This window comes from Microcaecilia unicolor, chromosome 11 (assembly GCF_901765095.1).
Source record: "Microcaecilia unicolor chromosome 11, aMicUni1.1, whole genome shotgun sequence".
NCBI lineage: Eukaryota > Metazoa > Chordata > Amphibia > Gymnophiona > Siphonopidae > Microcaecilia > Microcaecilia unicolor.
The window spans coordinates 153,574,512-153,598,134 of NC_044041.1; the positions used below are offsets into that span (position 1 = coordinate 153,574,512).

The 23,623-nt window shown below is 43.5% G+C and overlaps 1 protein-coding gene across 4 annotated transcripts in view; it reads right to left on the minus strand.

Annotated features, from left to right (window-relative positions):
• The window catches only part of ERCC2 (ERCC excision repair 2, TFIIH core complex helicase subunit), a 455,444-nt gene that overhangs the window by 238,491 nt on the left and 193,330 nt on the right, over positions 1 to 23,623 (minus strand). For 3 of the 4 annotated variants that reach the window (XM_030217434.1, XM_030217435.1, XM_030217433.1), the window contains exon 12: positions 7,449 to 7,567. The exons of the other annotated variant lie outside the window; for it this stretch is intronic. In XM_030217434.1, coding sequence (XP_030073294.1) covers positions 7,449 to 7,567 — 119 coding nt within the window. The remainder of the gene's footprint in view (positions 1 to 7,448; positions 7,568 to 23,623) is intronic. 4 annotated transcript variants of the gene reach the window in all.

Consider the following 23,623-nt stretch of genomic DNA (forward strand, 5'->3'; position numbering starts at 1 on the left):
CCATATTTCGGTTTCAGATGAAAATGCCAGTGTATTTTTTGGCTGAAACTAAAATGCCCCCCACCCCAACCAAAACTGCAGCCCACTCTCTGCTCTCCCAACCAAAACTGCTGCCCCACCATCACTCCTAGGCCTTCCTCAGGCCTATTTTAGAAGCACTTGAGATCTACTGGCCTAACCAGGACAGGAGTGATCACTAGTCGCTCCTGTCCCTGCCATCAGAATGGCTGTCAAAACTGTCGCTCAAGTGTGGCAGCCACTTTGAGAATGGAAACAGCACAGCCAGGAGCAAATTCACAGTTGCTCTTGCCTATGCCAGATCCAATCTCAAAATGGCTGCTGCGACCTTCAGCGGCACGTCTCGGCAGCCATTCTCATAGCAGAGACAGTATTGGCAGGAGCGATTGGGGATCGCTCCTGCCCTGGTTAGGCCACTAAACCACCAAGGATTAAGGTCAGGAGGGAGGAGGGGGATGGGAGGCTCTGTCTGGTCAAAGGGAAGGGGGGGAAGAATGAGTGGGTACTGTTCAGGGGGCAGGGGCAGGTTGGTTTCAATTTCAGCTGTTTCAGATGAAACCGAGCAGCAAATTTCAGCTGAAACCGAAAAGAAAGGTTTCAGTCAGCCTCTCTCTTAGACTTTAGCAAAAGTCTCTGACACAGTTCGCATAGACGATATTAAATAAAAAAAGGCAACTGTCCTCAGCATGGGCCCTAAAGTGACTGACTAGGCTAGTGCTCAGTTGAATGGAAAGTGACAATAGATAGTGATAAATGGCGCTCACTCTGCGGAGAGGGGCATCCGAAATGGTGTGCTGCAAGGAACGGTTTTTAACATTTTTGTAAGCAATATTGCAGAAGGGTTGACTAGTAAGTTTTGCCTCTTTGTAGATATCAGAATCTGGAATAGCATAGATGCAATGGTGTGGATAACATAAAGGGGGACCTAATGAAGCTTGAAGGACACAGAGCAGCTTTTAAACTAGAAATGGGGGAAGGCCGACAGTCGCTCAAAAGCGCATGGTTTGGGATAAGGTATCTTGCAAGGATATCTCACAAACAGGGAAGATAGGGTTTCTGGATAGTGAGATTGCACAACAGACCGTAGTAGGCCAGGTGCCCTTAAATACAACTAAAGATCAGGCAAAAGATGGCAAATCAATAGTGTCAAGTACTAAGCATCATGCAAATAGGAACAACAAACATACTCTGAAATGTCTATATGCAAATGCTAGGAGTCTAAGAAATAAGATGGGAGAGTTGGAATATATTGCACTAAATGAAAAATTGGATATAATAGGCATTACTGAGACCTGGTGGAAGGAGGATAACCAGTGGGACACTGTCATACCGGGGTACAAAGTATATCGTACTGATAGGGTGGACCGGACTGGTGGAGGGGTAGCACTGTATATTAACGAGAGCCTTGACTCAGATGGATTACAAATTCAGCAGGACACAAATCACATCTTTGAATCATTGTGGGTTGACATTCCATGTATAAAAGGGAAAAGGACGGTGATAGGAGTGTACTTCCATCCGCCTCGCTAGGATGAGCAGGTAGACGCAGAAATGATAAAAGAAATCAGACACGCAAACAAAATGGGCAATGTGATAATAATGGGTGACTTCAATTATCCAAATATAAACTGGGTAAATGTAACATCGGGACACACTAGAGAGGTACAATTCCTTGATGAAATCAAGGACAGCTTTATGGAGCAACTGGTGCAGGAGCCGACGAGAGAAGGAAAAATTCTAGACTTGGTCCTTAGTGGAGCGCATGATCTGGTGAGGGACGTTATGGTACTGGGGCCGCTTGATAACAGTGATCAGTTTTGATATCAACCTTGAAGTAACTATACACAGGAAGTCAAATACGTTAGCGTTTAACTTTAAAAAAGGAGACTATGATAAAATGAGAAGAACGGTAAAAAAAAAAAAAACTTAGGGGGGCAACTGAGAGGGTAAAAACTGTACAACAGGCATGGACGCTGTTCAAAAATATCATCCTGGAGGCCCAGGCCAAACATATTCCCCGAATTACAAAAGAAAGACGGAAGTCCAAAAGACAGCTGGCCTGGTTGAAAAGTGAGGTGAAGGAAGCTATTAGGGCTAAAAGAAACGCCTTCAGAAAATGGAAGAAGGAACCGTCTGAAAATAACAAGAAGCAGCATAAGGAGTGTCAAAGCAAATGCAAGGCGTAGATAAAGAAGGCCAAGAGGGATTACGAAAAAAAGATAGCATTAGAGGGAAAAAAACATAGCAACATTTTTTTTCGGTATATTAAAAGCAGGAAGCCGGCAAAAGAATCGGTTGGGCCGCTGGATGACCGAGGGGTAAAAGGGGCGATCAAGGAAGATAAAGACATAGCGGAGAGATTGAATGAATTCTTTGCTTCGGTCTTCACCGAGGAACATTCGGGTGGGATACCGGTGTCGGAAATGGTATTTCAAGCGGACAAATCGGAGAAACTTACTGACTTCACGGTAAACCTGGAGGACGTAATGTGACAGTTCAGCAAACTGAAGAGTAACAAATCTCCTGGACCAGATGGTATTCATCCTAGAGTACTGACAGGGCCGTGCCTAGGGTCTCCGGCGCCCCCCTGCAGTTGGCCCCGCGCCCCTCCCCCCCGAAAACGATCGCTATACTACCAGCCCTCTTCTCCCCAGATCCTTTTCCTTTGTTTAAATTTACCTCTGTCCGGCGGCAGCGTAGCGTCAGTGAGAAGGAGGCGGCGCTCCCCCGCCCCAACGTGTCAAGTCTTCCCTTCGCTCAGTGTCCCGCCTTCTTCTGACGTCATTTCTGATGTCAGAAGAAGGCGGAACTGAGCGAAGGGAAGACTGACATGTCGGGGCGGGAGAGCGCCGCCTCCTTCTCACTAACGCTACGCTGCCGCCGGACAAAGGTAAATTTAAACAAAAAAAAAAAAGGAAAAGGATCTGGGGAGAAGAGGGCGAGGTAAGCATGGTGTGGCGGGGCGCCCCCCAGAGGATGGCGCCCTCCTGCCATGCTTACCTCGCTTACCGTGTTGGCACGGCCCTGAGTACTGACAGAACTGAAAAATGAGCTTGCGGAGCTACTGTTAGTGATATGCAATTTATTCTTAAAATCGAGCATGGTACCCGAAGATTGGAGGGTGGCCAATATAACGCCGATTTTTAAAAAAGGTTCCAGGGGAGATCCGGGAAATTATAAACCGGTGATTCTGACGTCAGTGCCGGGGAAAATGGTAGTGGCTATTATCAAAAACAAAATTACAGAGCACATCCAAGGACATGGATTACTCAGACCAAGTCAGCACGGCTTTTGTGTGGGGAAATCTTGCCTGACCAATTTACTTCAATTCTTTGAAGGAGTAAACAAACATGTGGACAAAGTGGAGCCGGTTGATATTGTGTATCTGGATTTTCAAAAGGCGTTTGACAAGGTACCTCATGAAAGACTACAGAGGAAATTGGAGGGTCATGGGATAGGAGGAAATGTCCTATTGTGGATTAAAAACTGGTTGAAGGATAGGAAACAGAGAGTGGGGTTAAATGGGCAGTATTCACAATGGAGAAGGGTAGTTAGTGGGGTTCCTCAGGGGTCTGTGCTATGACCGCTGCTTTTTAATATATTTATAAATGATTTAGAGATGGGAGTAACTAACGAGGTAATTAGATTTGCTGATGACACAAAGTTATTCAAAGTTGTTAACTTGGGACAGGATTGTGAAAAATTACAGAAGGACCTTACGAGACTGGGAGACAGGGCGGCTAAATGGCAGATGACGTTTAATGTGAGCAAGTGCAAGGTGATGCATGTGGGAAAAAAAGAACCCGAATTATAGCTACGTCATGCAAGGTTCCACGTTAGGAGTTACGTACCAAGAAAGGGATTTGGGTGTCGTCGTCGATAATACACTGAAACCTTCTGCTCAGTGTGCTGCTGCGGCTAGGAAAGCTAATAGAATGTTGGGTATTATTAGGAAAGGTATGGAAAACAGGTGTGAGGATGTTATAATGCCGTTGTATCGCTCCATGGTGCGACCGCACCTTGAGTATTGTGTTCAATTCTGGTCGCCACATCTCAAGAAAGATATAGTAGAATTGGAAAAGGTGCAGCAAAGGGCGACTAAAATGATAGCGGGGATGGGACAACTTCCCTATGAAGAAAGACTAAGGAGGCTAGGGCTTTTCAGCTTGGAGAAGAGACGGCTGAGGGGAGACATGATAGAGGTATATAAAATAATGAGTGGAGTGGATCAGGTGGATGTGAAACGTCTGTTCACGCTTTCCAAAAATACTAGGACTAGGGGGCATGCTATGAAACTACAGTGTAGTAAATTTAAAACAAATCGGAGAAAATGTTTCTTCACCCAACGCATAATTAAACTCTGGTATTCGTTGCCGGAGAACGTGGTGAAGGCGGTTAGCTTAGCAGTTTAAAAAGGGGTTAGACGGTTTCCTAAAGGACAAGTCCATAAACCACTACTAAATGGACTTGGGAAAAATCCACAATTCCAGGAATAACATGTATAGAATGTTTGTACGTTTGGGACGCTTGCCAGGAACCCTTGGCCTGGATTGGCCGCTGTCGTGGACAGGATGCTGGGCTTGATGGACCCTTGGTCTTTTCCCAGTGTGGCATTACTTATGTACTTAGGCTATAAACACCTGAGTGACAGTTTATGGGGTGGGGCCAAAGTAGAAAAGGTGATGGCAAATGCCAGAAGATGCCTGGGTGCATAGAGGGAGGAACGGACAGTAGGAAAAAGGAGGTGATGCTTCTGTATAAGTCTCTGGTGAGACCTTATTTACAGTATAGGTCTGGAGACTGAACCTTAACATAACCCTGTGAATGAGATGGTTCTTTGGAATGCTGGCATTTGGGAGTGTATATTGATGTTACTTTTAATGGATGTTAATTTATGTAATTTAATCTTGCATGTTTGTTTTACTTTTCTATCAATTTTTGTAGTTCTTTTTCTTCACTTTTAAATTTGTTTAAAAACCATTCTGATCTACTTAACAGTGAAAGTGGTATATCAAATTACAAATAAATAAAATGAATAAATAAGAACATAAGTAAGCACTGCCATACTGGGACAGACCAAAGGTCCATCAAGCCCAGTATCCTGTTTCCAACGATGGCCAATCCAGGTTACAAATACCCGGCAAGATCCCAAAACAGTAGAATACATTTTATGCTACTTATCCTAGTAATATGAAGGATTTTCCCAAGTTCATCTTAATAACAGTTTATGGACTTTTATTTTAGGAAATAATCCAAACACCTTGCTAAGCTAACTGCTTTTACCACATTCTCTAGACAACAAATTCCAGATTTTAACTACACACTGAGTGAAGAAATATTTTCTCTGATTTGTTTTAAATTTACTACTTTGTAGCTTCATTGCAGGCCCCCTAGTCCTAGTAATAATAATAATAACAAAACTTTATTTATAACCCGCTATATCAGTAAAAGTCTAAGCGGGGAACAAATTACATACAAAGTATATATTTAAAAAAAAACGATTCACATCTACCCATTCTACTCCACACATTATTTAATAGATCTCTATGATATCTCCCCTCAGCTGTCTTTTCTCCAAGCTGAAGAGCCCTACCCGCTTCAGCCTTTCGTTATAGGGAAGTCGTCCCATCCCCTTTATCATTTTCATCACCCTTCTCTGCACCTTTTTCAATTCTACTATATCTTTTCTGAGATGCAGTGACCAGAATTGCAAACAGTATTCAAGATGTGGTCACACCATGAAGTGATACAAAGGCATTATAACATCTTCATTTTTGTTTTCCATTCCTTTCCTAATAATACCTAACATTCTATTTGCTTTCTTCGCCGCCACTGCACACTGAGAAGAGGGTTTCAATGTATCATCAACGATGACACCTAGATCCTTTTCCTGGATGGCGACTCCTAATTAGGGTTACCATATGGCTCCAGAAAAAAGCAATTGCTTTCAATGGAAGTAATTGAGCCAGCTGGGTTTTACTTCCATTGCTTTCAATGGAAAGCAATGGAAGTAAAACCCGGCTGGCTCAATCCGTCCTCCTTTTTCTGGAGCCATATGGTAACCCTACTCCTAATGTTGAACCCTGCAACACGTAGCTTTAGTTTGGGTTCTTCTTTCCCACATGCATCACTTTCCACTTGCTCACATTAAACATCTTCTGCCATTTGGATGCCCAGTCTCCCAGTCTCGTAAGGTCCTCTTGCAATTTTTCACAATCCAGACAGTGGCTACTAAAATGATCAGCGGTCATCCATAAAGCATATAAAGATCTCAATATGTATACTTTGAACGTAAGGTGGTAGAGGGGAGATATAATAGACACATGTAAATACCTCCATGGCATAAATACACAGGAGGCAAGCCTCTTTCAATTGAAGGGAAGCTATGGAATGAGAGGTCATAAGATGAAAATGAAAAGGAACAGACTCAGGAGTAGCCTAAGGAAACATTTCTTCCCAAAAAGGGTACTGAATGTGTGGAATAGCCTTCTGGTGGAGGTGGTGGAGATTGAAGACTATCTGAATTCAAGAAATCTTGGGACATATAAGGAAGAGGAAGGGATATGTTTCTATGTTAACAGCTGAATGATTCTGTGCTCTTCTCTTGACTTGGACCCTGACAGGAGATGTTGCATATGAGCTCTTTTCTGACTGCTGAGTGGGAAAGAATAATTTAATTAAAGAAGAGTTTGGGAGGTGTCACAGCAACACTATTTAATGTACGGGGCTGCTTATGCAGAATTTATACCAGAGGCCTAGTGATTAGAGTAGCAGGCTATAAGCCAGAGAAGCCAGGGCTCAAATCCTGCTTCTCACACTGACTCTCCTTGAGACTGGGCAAGTCACTTCACCCTCCATTGCCTCAGCTAGATTTAACAACTGACATCAGTGTGCATTATTTAATCCAGGCTCCATTACTGTAAATGAGGCTTATTTACTAATAACATGTTAAAAGTGCAATAATACAGGTTAGTAAATCTAGCCCTTAAGACTGTAAACTCTCTGGGGACAGAGAAATATCAACTACACTTAAATGTAATTTGCCCTGAGTTACTAATGAAAAGGTGCAAGCTAAAGCCTAGTTACATCCTGTTAAGGATCTAAATAGGAGCCAGCACAGGGGAGCAAGGGGATGTACTCATGTTTTTGATGACAGCAGACTGCCAAGCTGGGTTTGGAACCCTGGGACTTGTGACCAAAACAGCTTCTGGAGAGTCCTTTCCAAAAAAATACTCAGGACCTGCTCAGCTTCCATCCCCAGCAATCAATGGGCCCCTTGCAAAAAGCAGGGCACACCAATATTTTTCCACTGTCTCCTCCCTTAAGGTTTTTCTCCAGCTATCTGTGCTCTGTTCCTGCTCTAGTGTCTTGAGTTGCTGGTTTCCCTTCTTTTAGGTCTCTCTCCTGCTGTCAGCACTCTGTCTCCTTACCCTTAGCATAGGTGCTCACAAGCGTGGCAAAATTGGCAATAAGCGTAATTGGAGAGAAGTCAGCAATATCTGCAATCTCCAGTGTCCGGACCAGGGATCGCAGCCGCTCTGCACAGAAACTTTAAAAGAGAGAATATGTAAAGCCAAGGACCACACCTGCTCATAATTAGCCACTAGATCTTCAGATCCAAATATTTCACATCTAAGTGCAAGATATTTGAGCTCATCTGTATGACCCAATTCGAAAATCTAGTCAGGGTAAATGAATGACTCTAAGACTGACTCACAATTTACATAAGCCTAAAATATAGTATCTAGCTATGGAAACGTTTTAAACAATCCTCTCCCCTGAAGTAGCCATCTCCACAGCACATCTAACAGACTGCAGACCCATACGTTAGAGAACTTCAACTCAACTGCAATGTCACCCAAAACATCAGATACAAAAGATAAATAGTTCCACATTCTGTGATTTGTGACACTGTCCTGAATACAGCTGTTCTCAGTAGTTTGGGGGGGGGGGGGGGAAGAGAGAGTGAGCGGCAGCATAAAACTATTTAAAAAAATAACTTCAAATAAAATATTTCCTAGAAACATGGCTTGATACTTAGACCAGTGTTTCTCAAGTCAGCTTGGTTTTCAAGATATCCACAACAAATACAGTGGGGGAAATAAGTATTTGATCCCTTGCTGATTTTGTAAGTTTGCCCACTGACAAAGACATGAGCAGCCCATAATTGAAGGGTAGGTTATTGGTAACAGTGAGAGATAGCACATCACAAATTAAATCCGGAAAATCACATTGTGGAAAGTATATGAATTTATTTGCATTCTGCAGAGGGAAATAAGTATTTGATCCCCCACCAACCAGTAAGAGATCTGGCCCCTACAGACCAGGTAGATGCTCCAAATCAACTCGTTACCTGCATGACAGACAGCTGTCGGCAATGGTCACCTGTATGAAAGACACCTGTCCACAGACTCAGTGAATCAGTCAGACTCTAACCTCTACAAAATGGCCAAGAGCAAGGAGCTGTCTAAGGATGTCAGGGACAAGATCATACACCTGCACAAGGCTGGAATGGGCTACAAAACCATCAGTAAGACGCTGGGCGAGAAGGAGACAACTGTTGGTGCCATAGTAAGAAAATGGAAGAAGTACAAAATGACTGTCAATCGACAAAGATCTGGGGCTCCACGCAAAATCTCACCTCGTGGGGTATCCTTGATCATGAGGAAGGTTAGAAATCAGCCTACAACTACAAGGGGGGAACTTGTCAATGATCTCAAGGCAGCTGGGACCACTGTCACCACGAAAACCATTGGTAACACATTACGACATAACGGATTGCAATCCTGCAGTGCCCGCAAGGTCCCCCTGCTCCGGAAGGCACATGTGACGGCCCGTCTGAAGTTTGCCAGTGAACACCTGGATGATGCCGAGAGTGATTGGGAGAAGGTGCTGTGGTCAGATGAGACAAAAATTGAGCTCTTTGGCATGAACTCAACTCGCCGTGTTTGGAGGAAGAGAAATGCTGCCTATGACCCAAAGAACACCGTCCCCACTGTCAAGCATGGAGGTGGAAATGTTATGTTTTGGGGGTGTTTCTCTGCTAAGGGTACAGGACTACTTCACCGCATCAATGGGAGAATGGATGGGGCCATGTACCGTACAATTCTGAGTGACAACCTCCTTCCCTCCGCCAGGGCCTTAAAAATGGGTCGTGGCTGGGTCTTCCAGCACGACAATGACCCAAAACATACAGCCAAGGCAACAAAGGAGTGGCTCAGGAAGAAGCACATTAGGGTCATGGAGTGGCCTAGCCAGTCACCAGACCTTAATCCCATTGAAAACTTATGGAGGGAGCTGAAGCTGCGAGTTGCCAAGCGACAGCCCAGAACTCTTAATGATTTAGAGATGATCTGCAAAGAGGAGTGGACCAAAATTCCTCCTGACATGTGTGCAAACCTCATCATCAACTACAGAAGACGTCTGACCGCTGTGCTTGCCAACAAGGGTTTTGCCACCAAGTATTAGGTCTTGTTTGCCAGAGGGATTAAATACTTATTTCCCTCTGCAGAATGCAAATAAATTCATATACTTTCCACAATGTGATTTTCCGGATTTAATTTGTGATGTGCTATCTCTCACTGTTACCAATAACCTACCCTTCAATTATGGGCTGCTCATGTCTTTGTCAGTGGGCAAACTTACAAAATCAGCAAGGGATCAAATACTTATTTCCCCCACTGTATATATCAATCAAATAAATAAATCCAGGCTATCACTTATGTACAATGATTAAGCATACAGTGTACAAATATTAAGTCAATGAATTACACATAAAACTGTATCTAAACACTTATTAATATATTAAACAAACTCATATATTAAAAACTAGTTGAACATACGCCAAGGTTGTAAATGGATTTGTAAGCAGCTGAAACTTCCCTCTTCCTCCCGTGTTGTTCCCTCTCTGGTGTAATAAAGACTTGGATCCTGACGGGACCAAGTTATATTTAAAATGTTGATCACATCATGGATTAAGTTATGTTCATGACCTGGTGACAGATGCAGGATCTATGCAGTCCTTTGAACAGCTTCAGGAGGAGTGTGGGGGGGGGGGGTCTGCAACCTGGAGATTGGCTTGCTTACAATCAGGTGCGCCACTATGTACGTGAGCTGGATGCTTTTACCTTGAATGAAGATACCGTAGACTTACTTTCTGAAACTTTGCTCTTATCCCGATCTTCTAAACCAAGTTTATCCCTTTATCAGATTAGCTTATGCAGTCTGGCTCCTGCTTTTAATTACGATGCTTTGGCCATTGTATGGAGAAGGACTTTACTAATAGAAGAACGAGTAATGAGTGACCAGCTGCGGTCCCTCATGAAACACTTGAAGCAACTTACACATTTATCAGCTTTCTAAAAACAACAATATAAGTTTTTGTTCCATTTATACATTTCTCCTCATTGAGCCTTTTTGGCTCAAATTGCAGCAACAGCAGAGAGCCTGCATTGTAGAGCTGAGCCGGCTACATTAGTGCATATATTCTGGACCTTTCTGAACACGAGTGCAGACCCAACTCTAAGCAATATTGGGTAGACTCCTGCCTCTCTGGGTGGGCATTCAACTGTTCTCGAACTTTGTTTCCTTGGGTCTGAGATCAGAGACTAATCTTCTGCTGCATAAGGTATTTTTATTTATCCAAAAAAGACTATCTAGATGTGTTGGAGACAGGCTGCAACCTCATCAGTTAATGCTTGGAGCAATGAACTTTTCAATTTAATGAAGATGGAGAGACTGAATACTAGTCGGCAGTCTCCTAGAGCCTGGAAATCTTTTCAACAAATTTGATTCCCAGTGTGGGATCATTTGCCACACCGTGCTTGTAGCTATCTGTTGAATCTATAACTTGAAGTACTGACTTTGGGAAAGGGAGATGTTAAGGTTCTGTTTTGTTACTATTTGTGGATTAGACTGCCATGAAGCTACAACATGTGTGGTCTGATCTCCTGCAGTGAACGTATGGGGATGAAACTTGAAAAACTTCCCAAGCTGTACCTCCTTTTATGGATATTATTGTTCTTGACATTGTGTGGTTCTAATAAAGGTACATATTTAAAAAAAATAAATAACTAGTTCAACCAAATTGAACTGCACTGTTAATTCCTGTGTAAATCATAGATTGCTTAGCTCTACCAGACCCACTATCAGTAACTGTCTGTAATCCGTCCTTTAAATATAGCAATCACCAAGAGGAAACATCCAGCAAATATTCCATTCCATCATTCCACATTGTTGACATTCCCTCACACCATATCTGATGCCTAACTGTGTCAAATCTTCAACCTTTCCCAAAGTCCACAGTCCAAATAACCTTGATTCCAGAAGTATATGGTTCTCAATCAGTGGTGTGCTGGAGCCTACTCGCACTGGCTCGCGAGAGCTGTTTGTTATTATTTTCAGAATTTGGGCTCGGGTCCCCCTCCTGGCAGCAAAGGTGGCATCATCATCCCCCATGCAGCACTTCTCTCTTTTTATCCTTCCCCCTCCCCCAACCTCTCTTCTTTTGCCACAAACCCATGATTCATTTTTTTTTAACCAGTGCTGCCTGGAACACGTCAGTAGGAACAGGCTGCTTCAGCCAATCCCGGGGGCCTTCCTTCAGCCCTTGGGGGCAGAAACAGGCTGAAGGAAGGCCCCTGGGATTGGCTGAAGCAGCTTGTTCCTGATGACGTGTTCCAGCATCACTTAAAGAAAAATTAATCGGAGCAGTCAGCAGAAGACGATGAGGAAGAGGCAAGGAGGTGCGAGAGGAGAGAGCAGAGGTACTGCTTTGAGGAGGGGGAGGGAGACAGATACCGAATTGGGGGGGGGGGGGGACCAAGCAAGACAGCCAGCTAGGCACTGATGGAGAGGGGGAGGGAGAGAGAGAGGTGCTGCATCAAGAGGAGTAGGGTCGGGAGAGAAGTGCTGCTGGGGGGGGGGGGGCAACGAGGGAGACAGATACTGCATTGTGGAGGAAGAAACAAGGGAGACAGCCAGCCAAGTACCGATCCCTGCCAGCCAAATTAAATGGGCTGCCGCTGCTCCCCACTGCTTGTTTCTGGCTCTGAGCAGCATGCTAGGACTTCTCGCGCAAGTATGAGTGAGAATTCCTGGTATGCTGCTCAGACCCAGAAAGAAACTGCGGGGAGTGGCGGTAGTCCATTTATTTGGTTGGTGGGGCTCGGCCTTCCTGCCAGCAAAGGTATGCCCAGCATGTCCACATGGGGTGGAGGGGGAGAGAGAGGAATGTGTTGCCCCCTCTAGTCCACCCCAGCCCCACCCCCTAAATTGCAGGGCTGGCTATACCCGGAGAGAGATCCTGTTAAAAATTTTCCAGCACACCACTGTTCTCAATCCACAATAACACAGGTCTCTCATGCAGCATAGCAAGACAGGTAGAGATCATCAATTTATGGTTTATACAGGAGCAGTCAGCAGAAGACGATACAGGAAATAACAGTGCAGTTCACATTACCAGATGGTTTGTGGTTCAACTAGCTTAGTTTAATATATTAGTGTTTAAATATAGTTTTATGTGTAATTCAATGACTTAATATTTGTACAACGAATATACATGACATAAACCTGCATGCAATGGAAGCAGTGCAGGCTAATCTCTCATACATATTCATTGTTGATATCCTAAAAATCAGACCTACTTAAGGAGGAGAAATTCAGTCTTACCTGATCATTTTCTTTCCATTAGTCTTTCCCACTGTTCCAGAACCTGTGGGATAGTTGTGTCCATCAACCAGCAGGTGGACTGGAGAACTGAAAACTGAGCTGGGACATATCTCTCTTGGCATTCAGTCCAGCTCCTCAATGTCTATGTAGACAAGCATTAAGAAGAAACTCAGAATAAACACAACAACCTTAAACAACTCACTAAGTTAACACTAACCAGACGAGCAAACGTGTGGACCTTTCATCTCTGGACAACTTGTAGAGAACAAGAAATATACAGGAAGAACCATGCAAAGTGACTGTTGTTATTTAACCCATTACTCTGCAACAACTGAACATCTCAGATACCTCGGGCAGAAATCTGGAATAGTGGGAAGGACTAATGAAAAGAAAATTATCAGACAAGATCTAATTTCTTCTTCCATTACGTAGTTTCCTACTAATCCAGAACCTGTGGTCTATGTTCAAAAACAATCCCTACAGTGGGTGGGATCCTGGCGCTGCCGTCTTGAGGACCGAAGCCCCTAAACTGGCTTCTGAGCACAGTGCAATGTCCACCCTGTAGTGTTTGGCAAAGGCATGAAGCATCAACCACATTGCTGCCTTGGAAATATCTGCTAGACACATTAAGGTAGTCTCCCTCAAGATGTCTCAACTAGTCAGCAAGGCCTGAGGAGCCTGCTTCCCCACAAGCAAATAAGCTGATGTGATAGTCTCCTTCAGCCACCTAGCAACTGTGGGCTTAGAAGCTATTAGGCCAAGCCTCTGATTACCAAAAAGCACAAACAGTCTATCCAATTTGTGAAACTCATTCATGACTTCCAGATACCTAATGAGGACTCTATGCACATTAAGAAGCTTCAAGGAAGAATACTGAGCCTCTTTGCATCTCTGTGAAAGGATGGATACTTTACAGATTGGTTGAGATAAAATGCTTATACAGCTTTTGGAAGAAAGGAAGGAATGTATGCAGGGAAACCCCTGCCTTCGAAAAGCAAAAAAAGGGATCCCAACGAGAGCCTGAAGCTCCGAAACCGTACATTCTGACGCAATAGCCGCCAAGAACACGGTCTTTAGTTTAAGATCTTTCAAGGAGGCATTCCAAAGTGTCACAAAAAGAGGCTTCTGAAAAGCCCAAAGAACTGAATTAAGGTCCTACTTTGGACACGGCATACGAAAGGGAGGCCACAAGCGGCCTGCTTCCTGCAATTGAATGTATCCTGGTGAACCACGAGGTCTTCTGTAGTCGGCCCCTGAAACAGGCCAAAGCTGCAACCTGAACTTTAGAGAACCTAACATCAATCCTTTCTGAAGACAAGCTAGGATGTGTGCGATCTGAGCAGAGAAGGGAGATAGTCCACAGTCAGAACACCAGCCCTCAAATGTCCTCCACACCATCGTATACGCCATGGATGCACAAGATTTCAATGCCTGAAGCAAAATAGCAATGACCACATCAGAATAACCTTTTCTTCTCAACTGAGCCCTTTAAATGGCCAAGCCATAAGACCAAAGGGACACAGATACTCCATGAGCACCAAACCTTGCTTCAGTAGGCCGTGTACCTGCAGAAGACGGAGAGGACCCCCATCTAGCAGCTGAACCAGGGCCACGTACCATGGCCTCTGAAGACAATCTGGGGCTACAAGAATTATTTGACCCCGGTCCAATGTGATTCTTTTCAACATGTGGGCCAAGGAGGGAAGAAATACGGTAGATGTGTCTCTGGCTAGGGCTGCAGTAAAGGAAGGGAAAAGGAAAGGGGACTTGATATACTGCCTTACTGTGGTTTTGCAACTACATTCAAAGTATATAGTATATATAGGTACTTATTTGTACTTGGGGAAATGGAGGGTTAAGTGACTTGCCCAGAGTGACAAAGAGATGCAGTGGGAATCGAACCCAATTCCCCAGGATCAAAGTCTGCTGCACTAACCACTAGGCTACTCCTCCACTCCAGGCATAGACCCCCATTGAGCCTGGTTCTTTCCAATGGCTAAAGAACTTGGGCACTTCAGCATTCCTTTTTGTCATCATCAAGTCCTGAAGCAGAGAACCCCATCAGTCCATTTTCATCGCCATTAAGTCCTGAAGCGGAGAACCCCATCAGTCCATTATCAGCTGAAACCCCTGGCTGGATAGTTCCCAGTCTCCAAGGTCCAAAGAGTGACTGCTGAGAAAGACTGCCTCCACATTCAAGAACTCTGTGATGTGAGCTGCTGACAAACGGAGAGATTTTTTTCTTCGCCAAACTCATGAGGGAGGCCACCTCCACCGTCATCAGACTGCAGGTCTCGCCTTGCTGTCACATTGTCAAAGAGCACTCAAACGGGGGCCCGCACAAGAAATGGAGCAAAGTCACGCCAGGCACTCTACACTGCCCTGGGCTTCAAGCAATTTACTGACCACCGAGACTCCTGTTCTGTCCAAGTGCTCTGTACCAGATTGAACTTATAATGAGCTCCCCAACCCGACTTGCTGGCGTCCAGTCACCCCCTTCTCATTGTGTTATCAGAAAGGGAGCTCTGACAGTCAAATTCCTGGACATCAACCACCACTACATACTCCATCTGCCAACCAGTGTTACAACGCCTCCTTTCACTGGTAAGGTAGTCTTCTTAGTCCCCAAATAATCAGGGGTCCACCCTGGGAAGCCACAATTTATCTTTCTCCTTCAAAACAAAGGTCTTATTTCTGTGACACTGGAGACAGCTGTTGAGAAAAGATTCATGTAATAGCTGCATATGAGCCCTTGCCCATAGTATCACTACCATCATTGCCATGATTGATCCCAGAATCTGGATGTAGTGCAAGATCTTGAGTCTGCCTTGACCGAGGAGAAGGCGAATCTCTTGTACCAGCTTCGACCTCCCACGCTCCATAAGGAAGATCCTGTCCCATGCTGTGTCAAATACAATGCCCAGAGATTCCAGCATCTGTGATGGTCATGGTTTACAATAAAATGGAGTTAGTCTGCTCTTCTCAAAAGTGATCACCCAACCCAATGACTGCAGAAAATGGAAACTCTGTCCATCGCCGCCATGCTGTCCAAATAGGAAGACACACAAAGCCAGTCGTTGAAACTCAGGGAACTCCTAGCATCAAAGGAAGGCCACCACCACCACTACCACAATCTTGGTAAATGTTCTTGGTGTTGTGGCAACACTGAAGGGTAAAGCCCTGAACTAGAAGTAACAGCCCATTCACTGCAAAACGTAGAAACCTCTGATGCGGCAACCATATAGGTAGCTATATGTGAAGCACTGCGTACGACTGGTAGCGATATAGAAATGATTTGTAGTAGTAGTAGTATATGCAAATAAGCCTCCTTGAGATCGATGGCGGTGACAAATTCTTCTGCTTAAACCAAGCCTATCACTGCTCTTAGTGTTTCCATGCGAAAGCGGGACACTCAGAGGCAGCAGGTTAGACCTTTGAGATCTAAGATCAGATGAAAGGTGCCCTCCTTCTTTGGGACAATGAAGTAGACAGAGTACCTGCCTTCTACCTGTTCAGACTGAGGAACTGGTACAATAGGCCCAGAACACCAGCAAGGAATCTACAGTGGCCTGAACCTCGACCGCCTTGGTTCCCTTTCGACAAAGAGAGTGCAAGAACAGAGGGGTGATTGGGTGGGACAACTCCAACTTGTAACCTTCTGTAAAAATATCCATAACCCACTAATCTGCTATGATTTTGGCCCACTCCTCCTGAAATTTCTGAAGATGTTCTCCCACCAGAGGAAGAGAAGAGTGGACCAGCCTCGCATGATTGTGAAGCTCTGGAGGCATTGGGTGCTCTAAGCTGACTGAGAGGAGGACTTCCTGTCCGCATGAAATAAAAAGATTGGCATGACTGAAAGCGGGACTTCTGACAATATTGCTGATGGCCAGACTGGTACGGTCTGCTGTCTCAAGACCGAGAGTACCCTGAAAATGTACAACCAGAAGCTTTCGGCTTATCCTCTGGCAACTGCTGTGGCTTAGATTCCCCCAGTTCTTTCACCAAGTTACTGAGATCTTCTTCAAATAGCCACTTGCCCCGAAAGGGCAATTTAACTAGATGTGACTGATGCTGCATTCACTTTCCAATGCCTCAACCAGAGTTGCCAACGTGCAGTGTCAGTTAAAGACATACTGTGGGCTGTAACATGTCATAAATAGCATCCAACAAGTAGGCCAATCCCACTTCCAGGTCCATCTTGTGTTGCCGACTGCTGATGCCATTTAAGGCATGTTTTTGCCACGAACAAGCTCCACACTGTCACTTGAAAGGTGTAGGAGGCGGGAACCAGAGGTGAGGTGAGAAGACAGCGTGGTAAGTACTTGATTTCATTGTGGGGATTGTCTTTGTATTCTTTTATGTGTGCTTTCTCTCTCTCTCTCCCTTCATTCTAAGACTTTAGACTAGAATCTGTTTAGTTGTAGTTATGCAAACTCCCTTAGAGCAGGTCTCTATGGGAGTCCCAGCTTATAGAAATGAAATTTTAAAGTGCCACCAAAAATGGGTTAATAGAACTAAAAATCTGAGCATTAATTGGCCTCAGTCAGGCAGTTTTGACAAAGAAATTCTAACAGCTTTGAAATTGTGGATAGAATGTACTAAGACTAAGAAATATAGTAGGGAGAGACATTTAAATCTGTGGGGAATATGGGACAATATGGCAAGAAATGGTTATGATCAGGTAGCCCAAACCCCTCCACCCTATGTGGTAGTCTCCAAGCAGTGTTTGGTAGGGGAAGGGTCTGCAGCACAGCTCACAGATTCTAAACATCCAGATCAGCTGCAGCCGCTCATATGGCCTACTGCTGCTGGTTACACTGCACCCATTCCCTCTGCCCCAGCTATGGATAGTTCTGAGAAAGAATTACCAGTACAATCTAAAGCAATGCCAGACACACAGCCATCTATAGGACAGGGCAGGTTCCCACTGCTCCTGTATCCACAACTTCAGGTGGGACAGCTCAGTGTGACCCCAACCTCCCTGAAGGAACAGTGAAGCAGGTGTCTATTAATTATCCCGATACACAGGGGGGCGACAGTATGTGGACTAGAGCATGTGGATTCCTGAATCTTACTGGACTACAGGGACCTTTAATGAGGGATGAATATATATAGAACAGTGGGTAAAGGGGTGAGGATTGGACAATGAAATTAGAAAAATTATAAAGGTAAATGAAAAGGAAGATGAGGGTGAGGAAGAGCAAGAGCAGGATGTAGAAATAGAACAGACTGATAGTCAGAGACCAGGAGGTACTAAATTGAAACAGATAAAGGTACCTGCAAGTAAGACCCGAGGTAAGCAGAAGGCAGACACACAGGATAAGGAACTGATAGCAGTCAAGCAGGCTAATCGCTCACATAGGCCAGCTTCACTGAAATCAATGAATCCTTTATTAAGGACTAATAATTTGGGCAGAACTGTGTTAAAGTATGTCTCATGGTCTTTAGGGACCTAGAAAATGTATGCAGGTCCTTACCTCCTCTGGAGAAAGGAGCCTCAGCTTTTATAGCTAAATTTGAACAGATTACATCTGGCCACTCTGTAGCTGTCGGCGACGTGAAAGCACTACAAGCCAGGTTGGTAGGAGGTAATACAGATGAAATCTTTAGAATGGCAGGGTTTCCAGGTGTGACATTGCAAAGCACTGATAGTGATGGCACTGAATTTGGCCCCATGCGTAATAAGCTTTGGGAAGCCCTGAGACAGCGATATAGGAACACCCGCAATTTTAGTAATGTATCTAACAGGGTGATGGCACCGGGGGAAGATATTCATCAATATGTAAAAACACTACAGGATCTGTGGCAATTAGAAATAGGCCAGCCTTGGGATTATGGAAATTCCCATGTTTTATTTTATCACATCTTGAAGAAAGGGCTCCCTGTAGAAGTGCAGAAAGCTCTGGAAGGTGTAGTAGCTATAGAACATAAGTCTTGGGCAGAGATTATGTCTCATATTGTGCATTTTATGCAGAGAACTTTTAAATATTAGGAAAAACACTACAGAAAACAGTTTGTTTTGTGAAGTTTAAATATTGGTTACACCTTTGAACTGAAGCAGTAAAAGGATTCCTCTTTGTTCTGTTTACCTTTGTGCAGCTCATATGTATTTTGAGGCATCTTGTTGTTTGACAGGTCTAAGTAAAGTGTAGGGGAGGGTAGAACTTTAGTGGAAATAACACAGCTAAAAAGGACTTGTGCTTAATATATAGGACACTGACAGGATTAAAAGAAATGTATATCTCTACTCCCCAGTATTACTAAGCTTGCCTAAACTATGTGTTTATGCATCCTCTCCATTAACTGAATTCAGTAGAGACATTTAAGGGCTAATTTTATTCATGATCTTTTCCTTTCCTGCTCTCTCCCTGCATCTTCCACTGTATTTCCTGCCCCTCTTTCAGCCATGCTGGCAAGATCAAATTACCTTTTTTCCTCTTCACTGAAACAATTTACTGAATGAAAGTGAACTGAAGTGAATTAACACTGCTAATTAGACCCATACTAAGGTTTCTTTTATTAACTACAGGGACAGGGTTTGCTCTGTTCCCCCTGTAGAGTTAAACAGTGTGCCTCAGTAGGTGTTCAAATCTGCTGTTTACCTGATACAAATTCCATGTTACTTTGCCCTTTGTGAATACGGTTTCTAGATAAAAGTTTGTTTCATGATAGGCTTGCTAAAAATTCTTAAGTGTCAGCCACAGATAAGGGGTACCTTAAGAAAAAACTAAGGGGAACTGATTGAATAATTTGTTGCTCAGTCATCAGACTTGTGCGGCTTGTCTTTTTTATTTCTAGTTCACAGGGATTTCTGCATACTGTTGTTCATATACCAACGTTGGAAGAAATGGTGGTTTTCCCTGCTTGCTCAGAGAAAGTATGAAGGAATCTGTGAATGAGTGTCTTAAGAATGAAATAGCCAGAACAGTGGAGATATGTGACCTTGTGAATTAATTTCTGAGTGTCTTTTTTTCTTTCAGAATTCAAATTACAAATTTAGGATTTTTTTTTATTTTTATGGAATCAGGGTTTCATTCATATATGCCATCCAGATAATTTTTATAAAGAAATATTTTCTGTCTTTTAATTTTATTTGAATGCGCTCCAAAGAGCTTCTCTTACCAGCTGCAGAGGTAAAAGATTCTCTAAAAAGAGCATTTAAAATTGTACCTTTTCTATTTCTGGAATGGCTATGCTATGCTTTTATTCATTTGTGCACATATGAGCTCACAGAAACTGTTTTGGTATCCACTTGGATACCATACATAATTTTATTTTGTATAATGCTGTGTTTACTTGCAGATTAAGTCCACTCCTGAATCCAACAAGACAGATTTGACATATGGCCTCTCCAAACTTTGTCTTTCGTCTGTTTGTGTGTGTTTTGTGGGACCCATCAGATACATTCAGTATAAGTGACCATTTCTGATCTTTTAATTTTGTGGATAGTACGATCAGTATATAGAAGTAGTTTCTCTCCTGAATACATATTGGTTGTGTGTGAAATATAACAAAAGTGTTCTCTTCTGAATGCCCTACTAAACACATTAACTACTTGTGCTGTCACTAAGCAACAGTTTTAGTGAACACAGGCAGGGTGTAATATTTTCTTTCCCACACCCTGTACAGAAAAGGTCTCTCCCTCTCTGAAATATACCTGTATCTGACACTACCTTTTACATGGATGATATCTTTGCCCCACCTTTTTCTCTATCTGTCTCCCAGGATACTGATGACGTCTCTTTATTTCTCAATAATACCCAGAGCCAGAATTACCATTGGTGCCAATTTGTCCCTACCAACTTGCGGATCGCGCCTACCTGAGAAACCACCGATCCCGCCTATGAATTAGCCTTGATTTAAGAGTCCACTGAAAGTCTGCAAAGTCCACACCTTCTGCTGTCCAGAATCAGAACTCTGATGCTTGCTACTACCTTTCCACGCTGCACAGCCTGCACCAGACCGATCTTACGCTTTGAACATCTATACACTACTGCTGCAGAATGTTATTTGCTCTTTGTGGACTTAATGGACTCATTCAAATGACCACTGCCCTTTTCCTTCTCAGTACTATTTTGCCTGATTTTGTATTTCTTAAGCTACAGTATTTTGTGAATCAGTTGAAGTTTTATTTTCTGGTAGCTGCATTTCTTTTTCATGCCTCTTTTGCCCTGTGTTATATTTATTTCTGTGTGGACCTCCCTTGCATAGCCCCTCATGCTACATTCACATTTCTGGACACTCACTGGTTTTACATTTTGGTTTTCTGGTAAAATTATGTTTGCCTGCAAATTACTGAATTATCTCTAATGTGAGAAAACAAAAATGCAAATTATCCTCTACCCCTGCCAGGTATCCTCACCTTTACCTTTCACTCTTGCTAGCTTTCTTTTGTTACCGTACTTTTGGAAAAAAAATAACCTGTAGATCCCATGCCTGGCCAGTCCTGTGCATCTTTCTGATTGTATGGGCTGTGCACCCTTTGTGCCTAGTTCTAACTTGGCCATCCCCCTAGTCCATTACTGATAATTTAACTTGTTATCTTTCTACAGATGTTTTTCCCTACTTATACTCTATGTCATGTCATAGTGGTTCTGTGCATGTACATGCTCAGTTCTGATCTACCTTTAATTTGTTCTCTTTTGCTTCTTTTCCTTTTCTACCTTACCAACACTGGCTCAGGCCCTGCTCTGGGCAATACTGATACTTCTGTCTGTCTGATGCACTCTCTTCCTAATGGTGCGGGGCAGTCTCAGCTATCTCTTAATCACTCTGCTTTCTTTTCCAGTTACCTAGACCCCCTCACTGCCTGCTTGGCAGCCTCTAATATGCACTATGCCCGCACTGGTAATCCTGGCCTTTCTATGGTCAAATAATTGGAGGCCTGCTCTATACCTCCTCCAACAATCCTTACATTTTTTGTAAATTCTGGAATGAATGCACATCTGTTGCATTGTCTATGTAGCTAATGCACATGCTAGGTTATGAACACCAGATGGGTGGTAGAGAGGTTATGAGTTGGGAGGCGGGGCTAGTGTTGGGCAGACTTCTATAGTCTGTGCCCTGAAAATGGCAGATACAAATCAAGGTCAGGTATGCACATAGAGTAACACATAGCAGGTCTTTCTCTGCCGTCATCTACCATGAATATGGTCAGGCCTAAGGGAGTTCAGGAGACAGAATTCTTCCGTATGTCCTTTGAAGCCCTTTGAGGTAAGGCCACTTCAAAGTACAAGATAGAATGACCTTTTTTTGTGGTAACTATAAGAGGACATAACACATAACACTTGCAGACGACATCTTTCTGTCTAAAACAAAAGACCAATGCTGTACCTCACAAAGGAGAGGCAATTGAACTTCTCTGAGAAGCAGACTACTGGGGCCAGGCAACTGTAGCCTTTTTGTAGCTTTCTTTATTATGCATTTCCTTGAAAAACAAGAGAAACTATGTTCTGACATGTTATGACAGAGGCTGGGCTATCAGGTGAGAAATATATCACATCTGAAAGGAAAGAGTTTAACTCTTGTCTCCACTTTTAGAATAAGAACATAGGAGAAATACTAAGATAAAAGATCAAAGGTTCTGAGAAATATATTCTTGTGTGAGAAAAGCTGTAAAGATGAATAGAAGAGATATAATATCCAAAACATTTGGACAAGAGACCAACTGCATCTTCAAAGAGAATGTAAACATATTCTATGTATTTCTTTATTGATACTGGAGATCCTGACTGTAAGATGCTAATTAAGGGGGTGAGAGAATCCCTCCTCCTTGTGCTCCTTTTGTCTTGAAAGGGAAAAGAAACCCTATATAATATTTCTCTGCCAGGGAGTCTGAAAGAATGTCCTGTTTCCATTTTCCTTGTATTTCAATTTCTATAATATGCTCTTCTTTCTATCCTGATCTGTATCTATTCTATTTCTTATTTTTTGTCCTATTTCTGGATAAAGAATAAACATGTGTTAACCCCAGGAAGCTTCCTTGGCTCTCTTTTCTTTTGTTATTGTTTTAAAGGCTTAATCCACCTGTCAGAGTTTCTAAAGATACCAGTTGAGAGGATTGTTTTGCGTGAGTAGTGCTGGCTGAGTAACGGCTCTGGAGCGCAGCATGAAAGGCGCTAACAAAGGCCCAAAGAGGCCACTTCAAAGGCTTGTTTCAGCGAACCTTCTAGCTTTCCATCTTGTACGTCTTTTAGGGCAACGCCGCCTTCCACTGGTAAGGTAGTCTTTTTAATCACCCACATAATCAGGGGTCCACCATGGGAAGCCGCAATTTATCTTTCTCCTTCAAAACCAATGGGTAGAGGCAAGCCATGGCCTTTCCCACTCTCAGCTCCGCATCTGGTGAAACCCATTCTGCTGTAATCAGATCCTAAATGTTAGAATAAATCAAGAAGGCCTTAGAAGTACCTCTAAGCTCCATCATGATCGACAAAGATGGACCTCCTGACACAATAGCAGACAGCTCCTCAATGGAAAGCACTAGCAGTGCCTCAGAAATAGGAGTACTAAGCTCCTATTTATGAAACAACCTCAGTAATTTTGGGTCATTCCCATTCTCAGGAGGGAGCACTCCCTCCTCTAATGGGCTCCTTTAACAGCTGTCTTCCAAACAGACCAAGACCACATCAGTTAAGAAGGAAGAAGCAGAGACAGCCTTACCTGCCCACTCCTGGAGGTGTAAACGAAATTTCTCAGGAGCTAGAGAGGCGAGAAACTGAAAATCCTTGCAGCAACTGACTGTCCCTGCTTCAGTAAATAGGCCTGGTGTAAGAGCAATATAAACTCCGGAGAAAACAAAGATCCTGATGCAGCAGAATACTCTGTGAGAGACTGAGGCTGTGCTCTGCGCGTGATCAGACAGAGGCTGCTCCTTACTGCCAGTCAGCCTCGACAAAATGGCACCTATTCCTGCACTCTCCTGCATTAAATT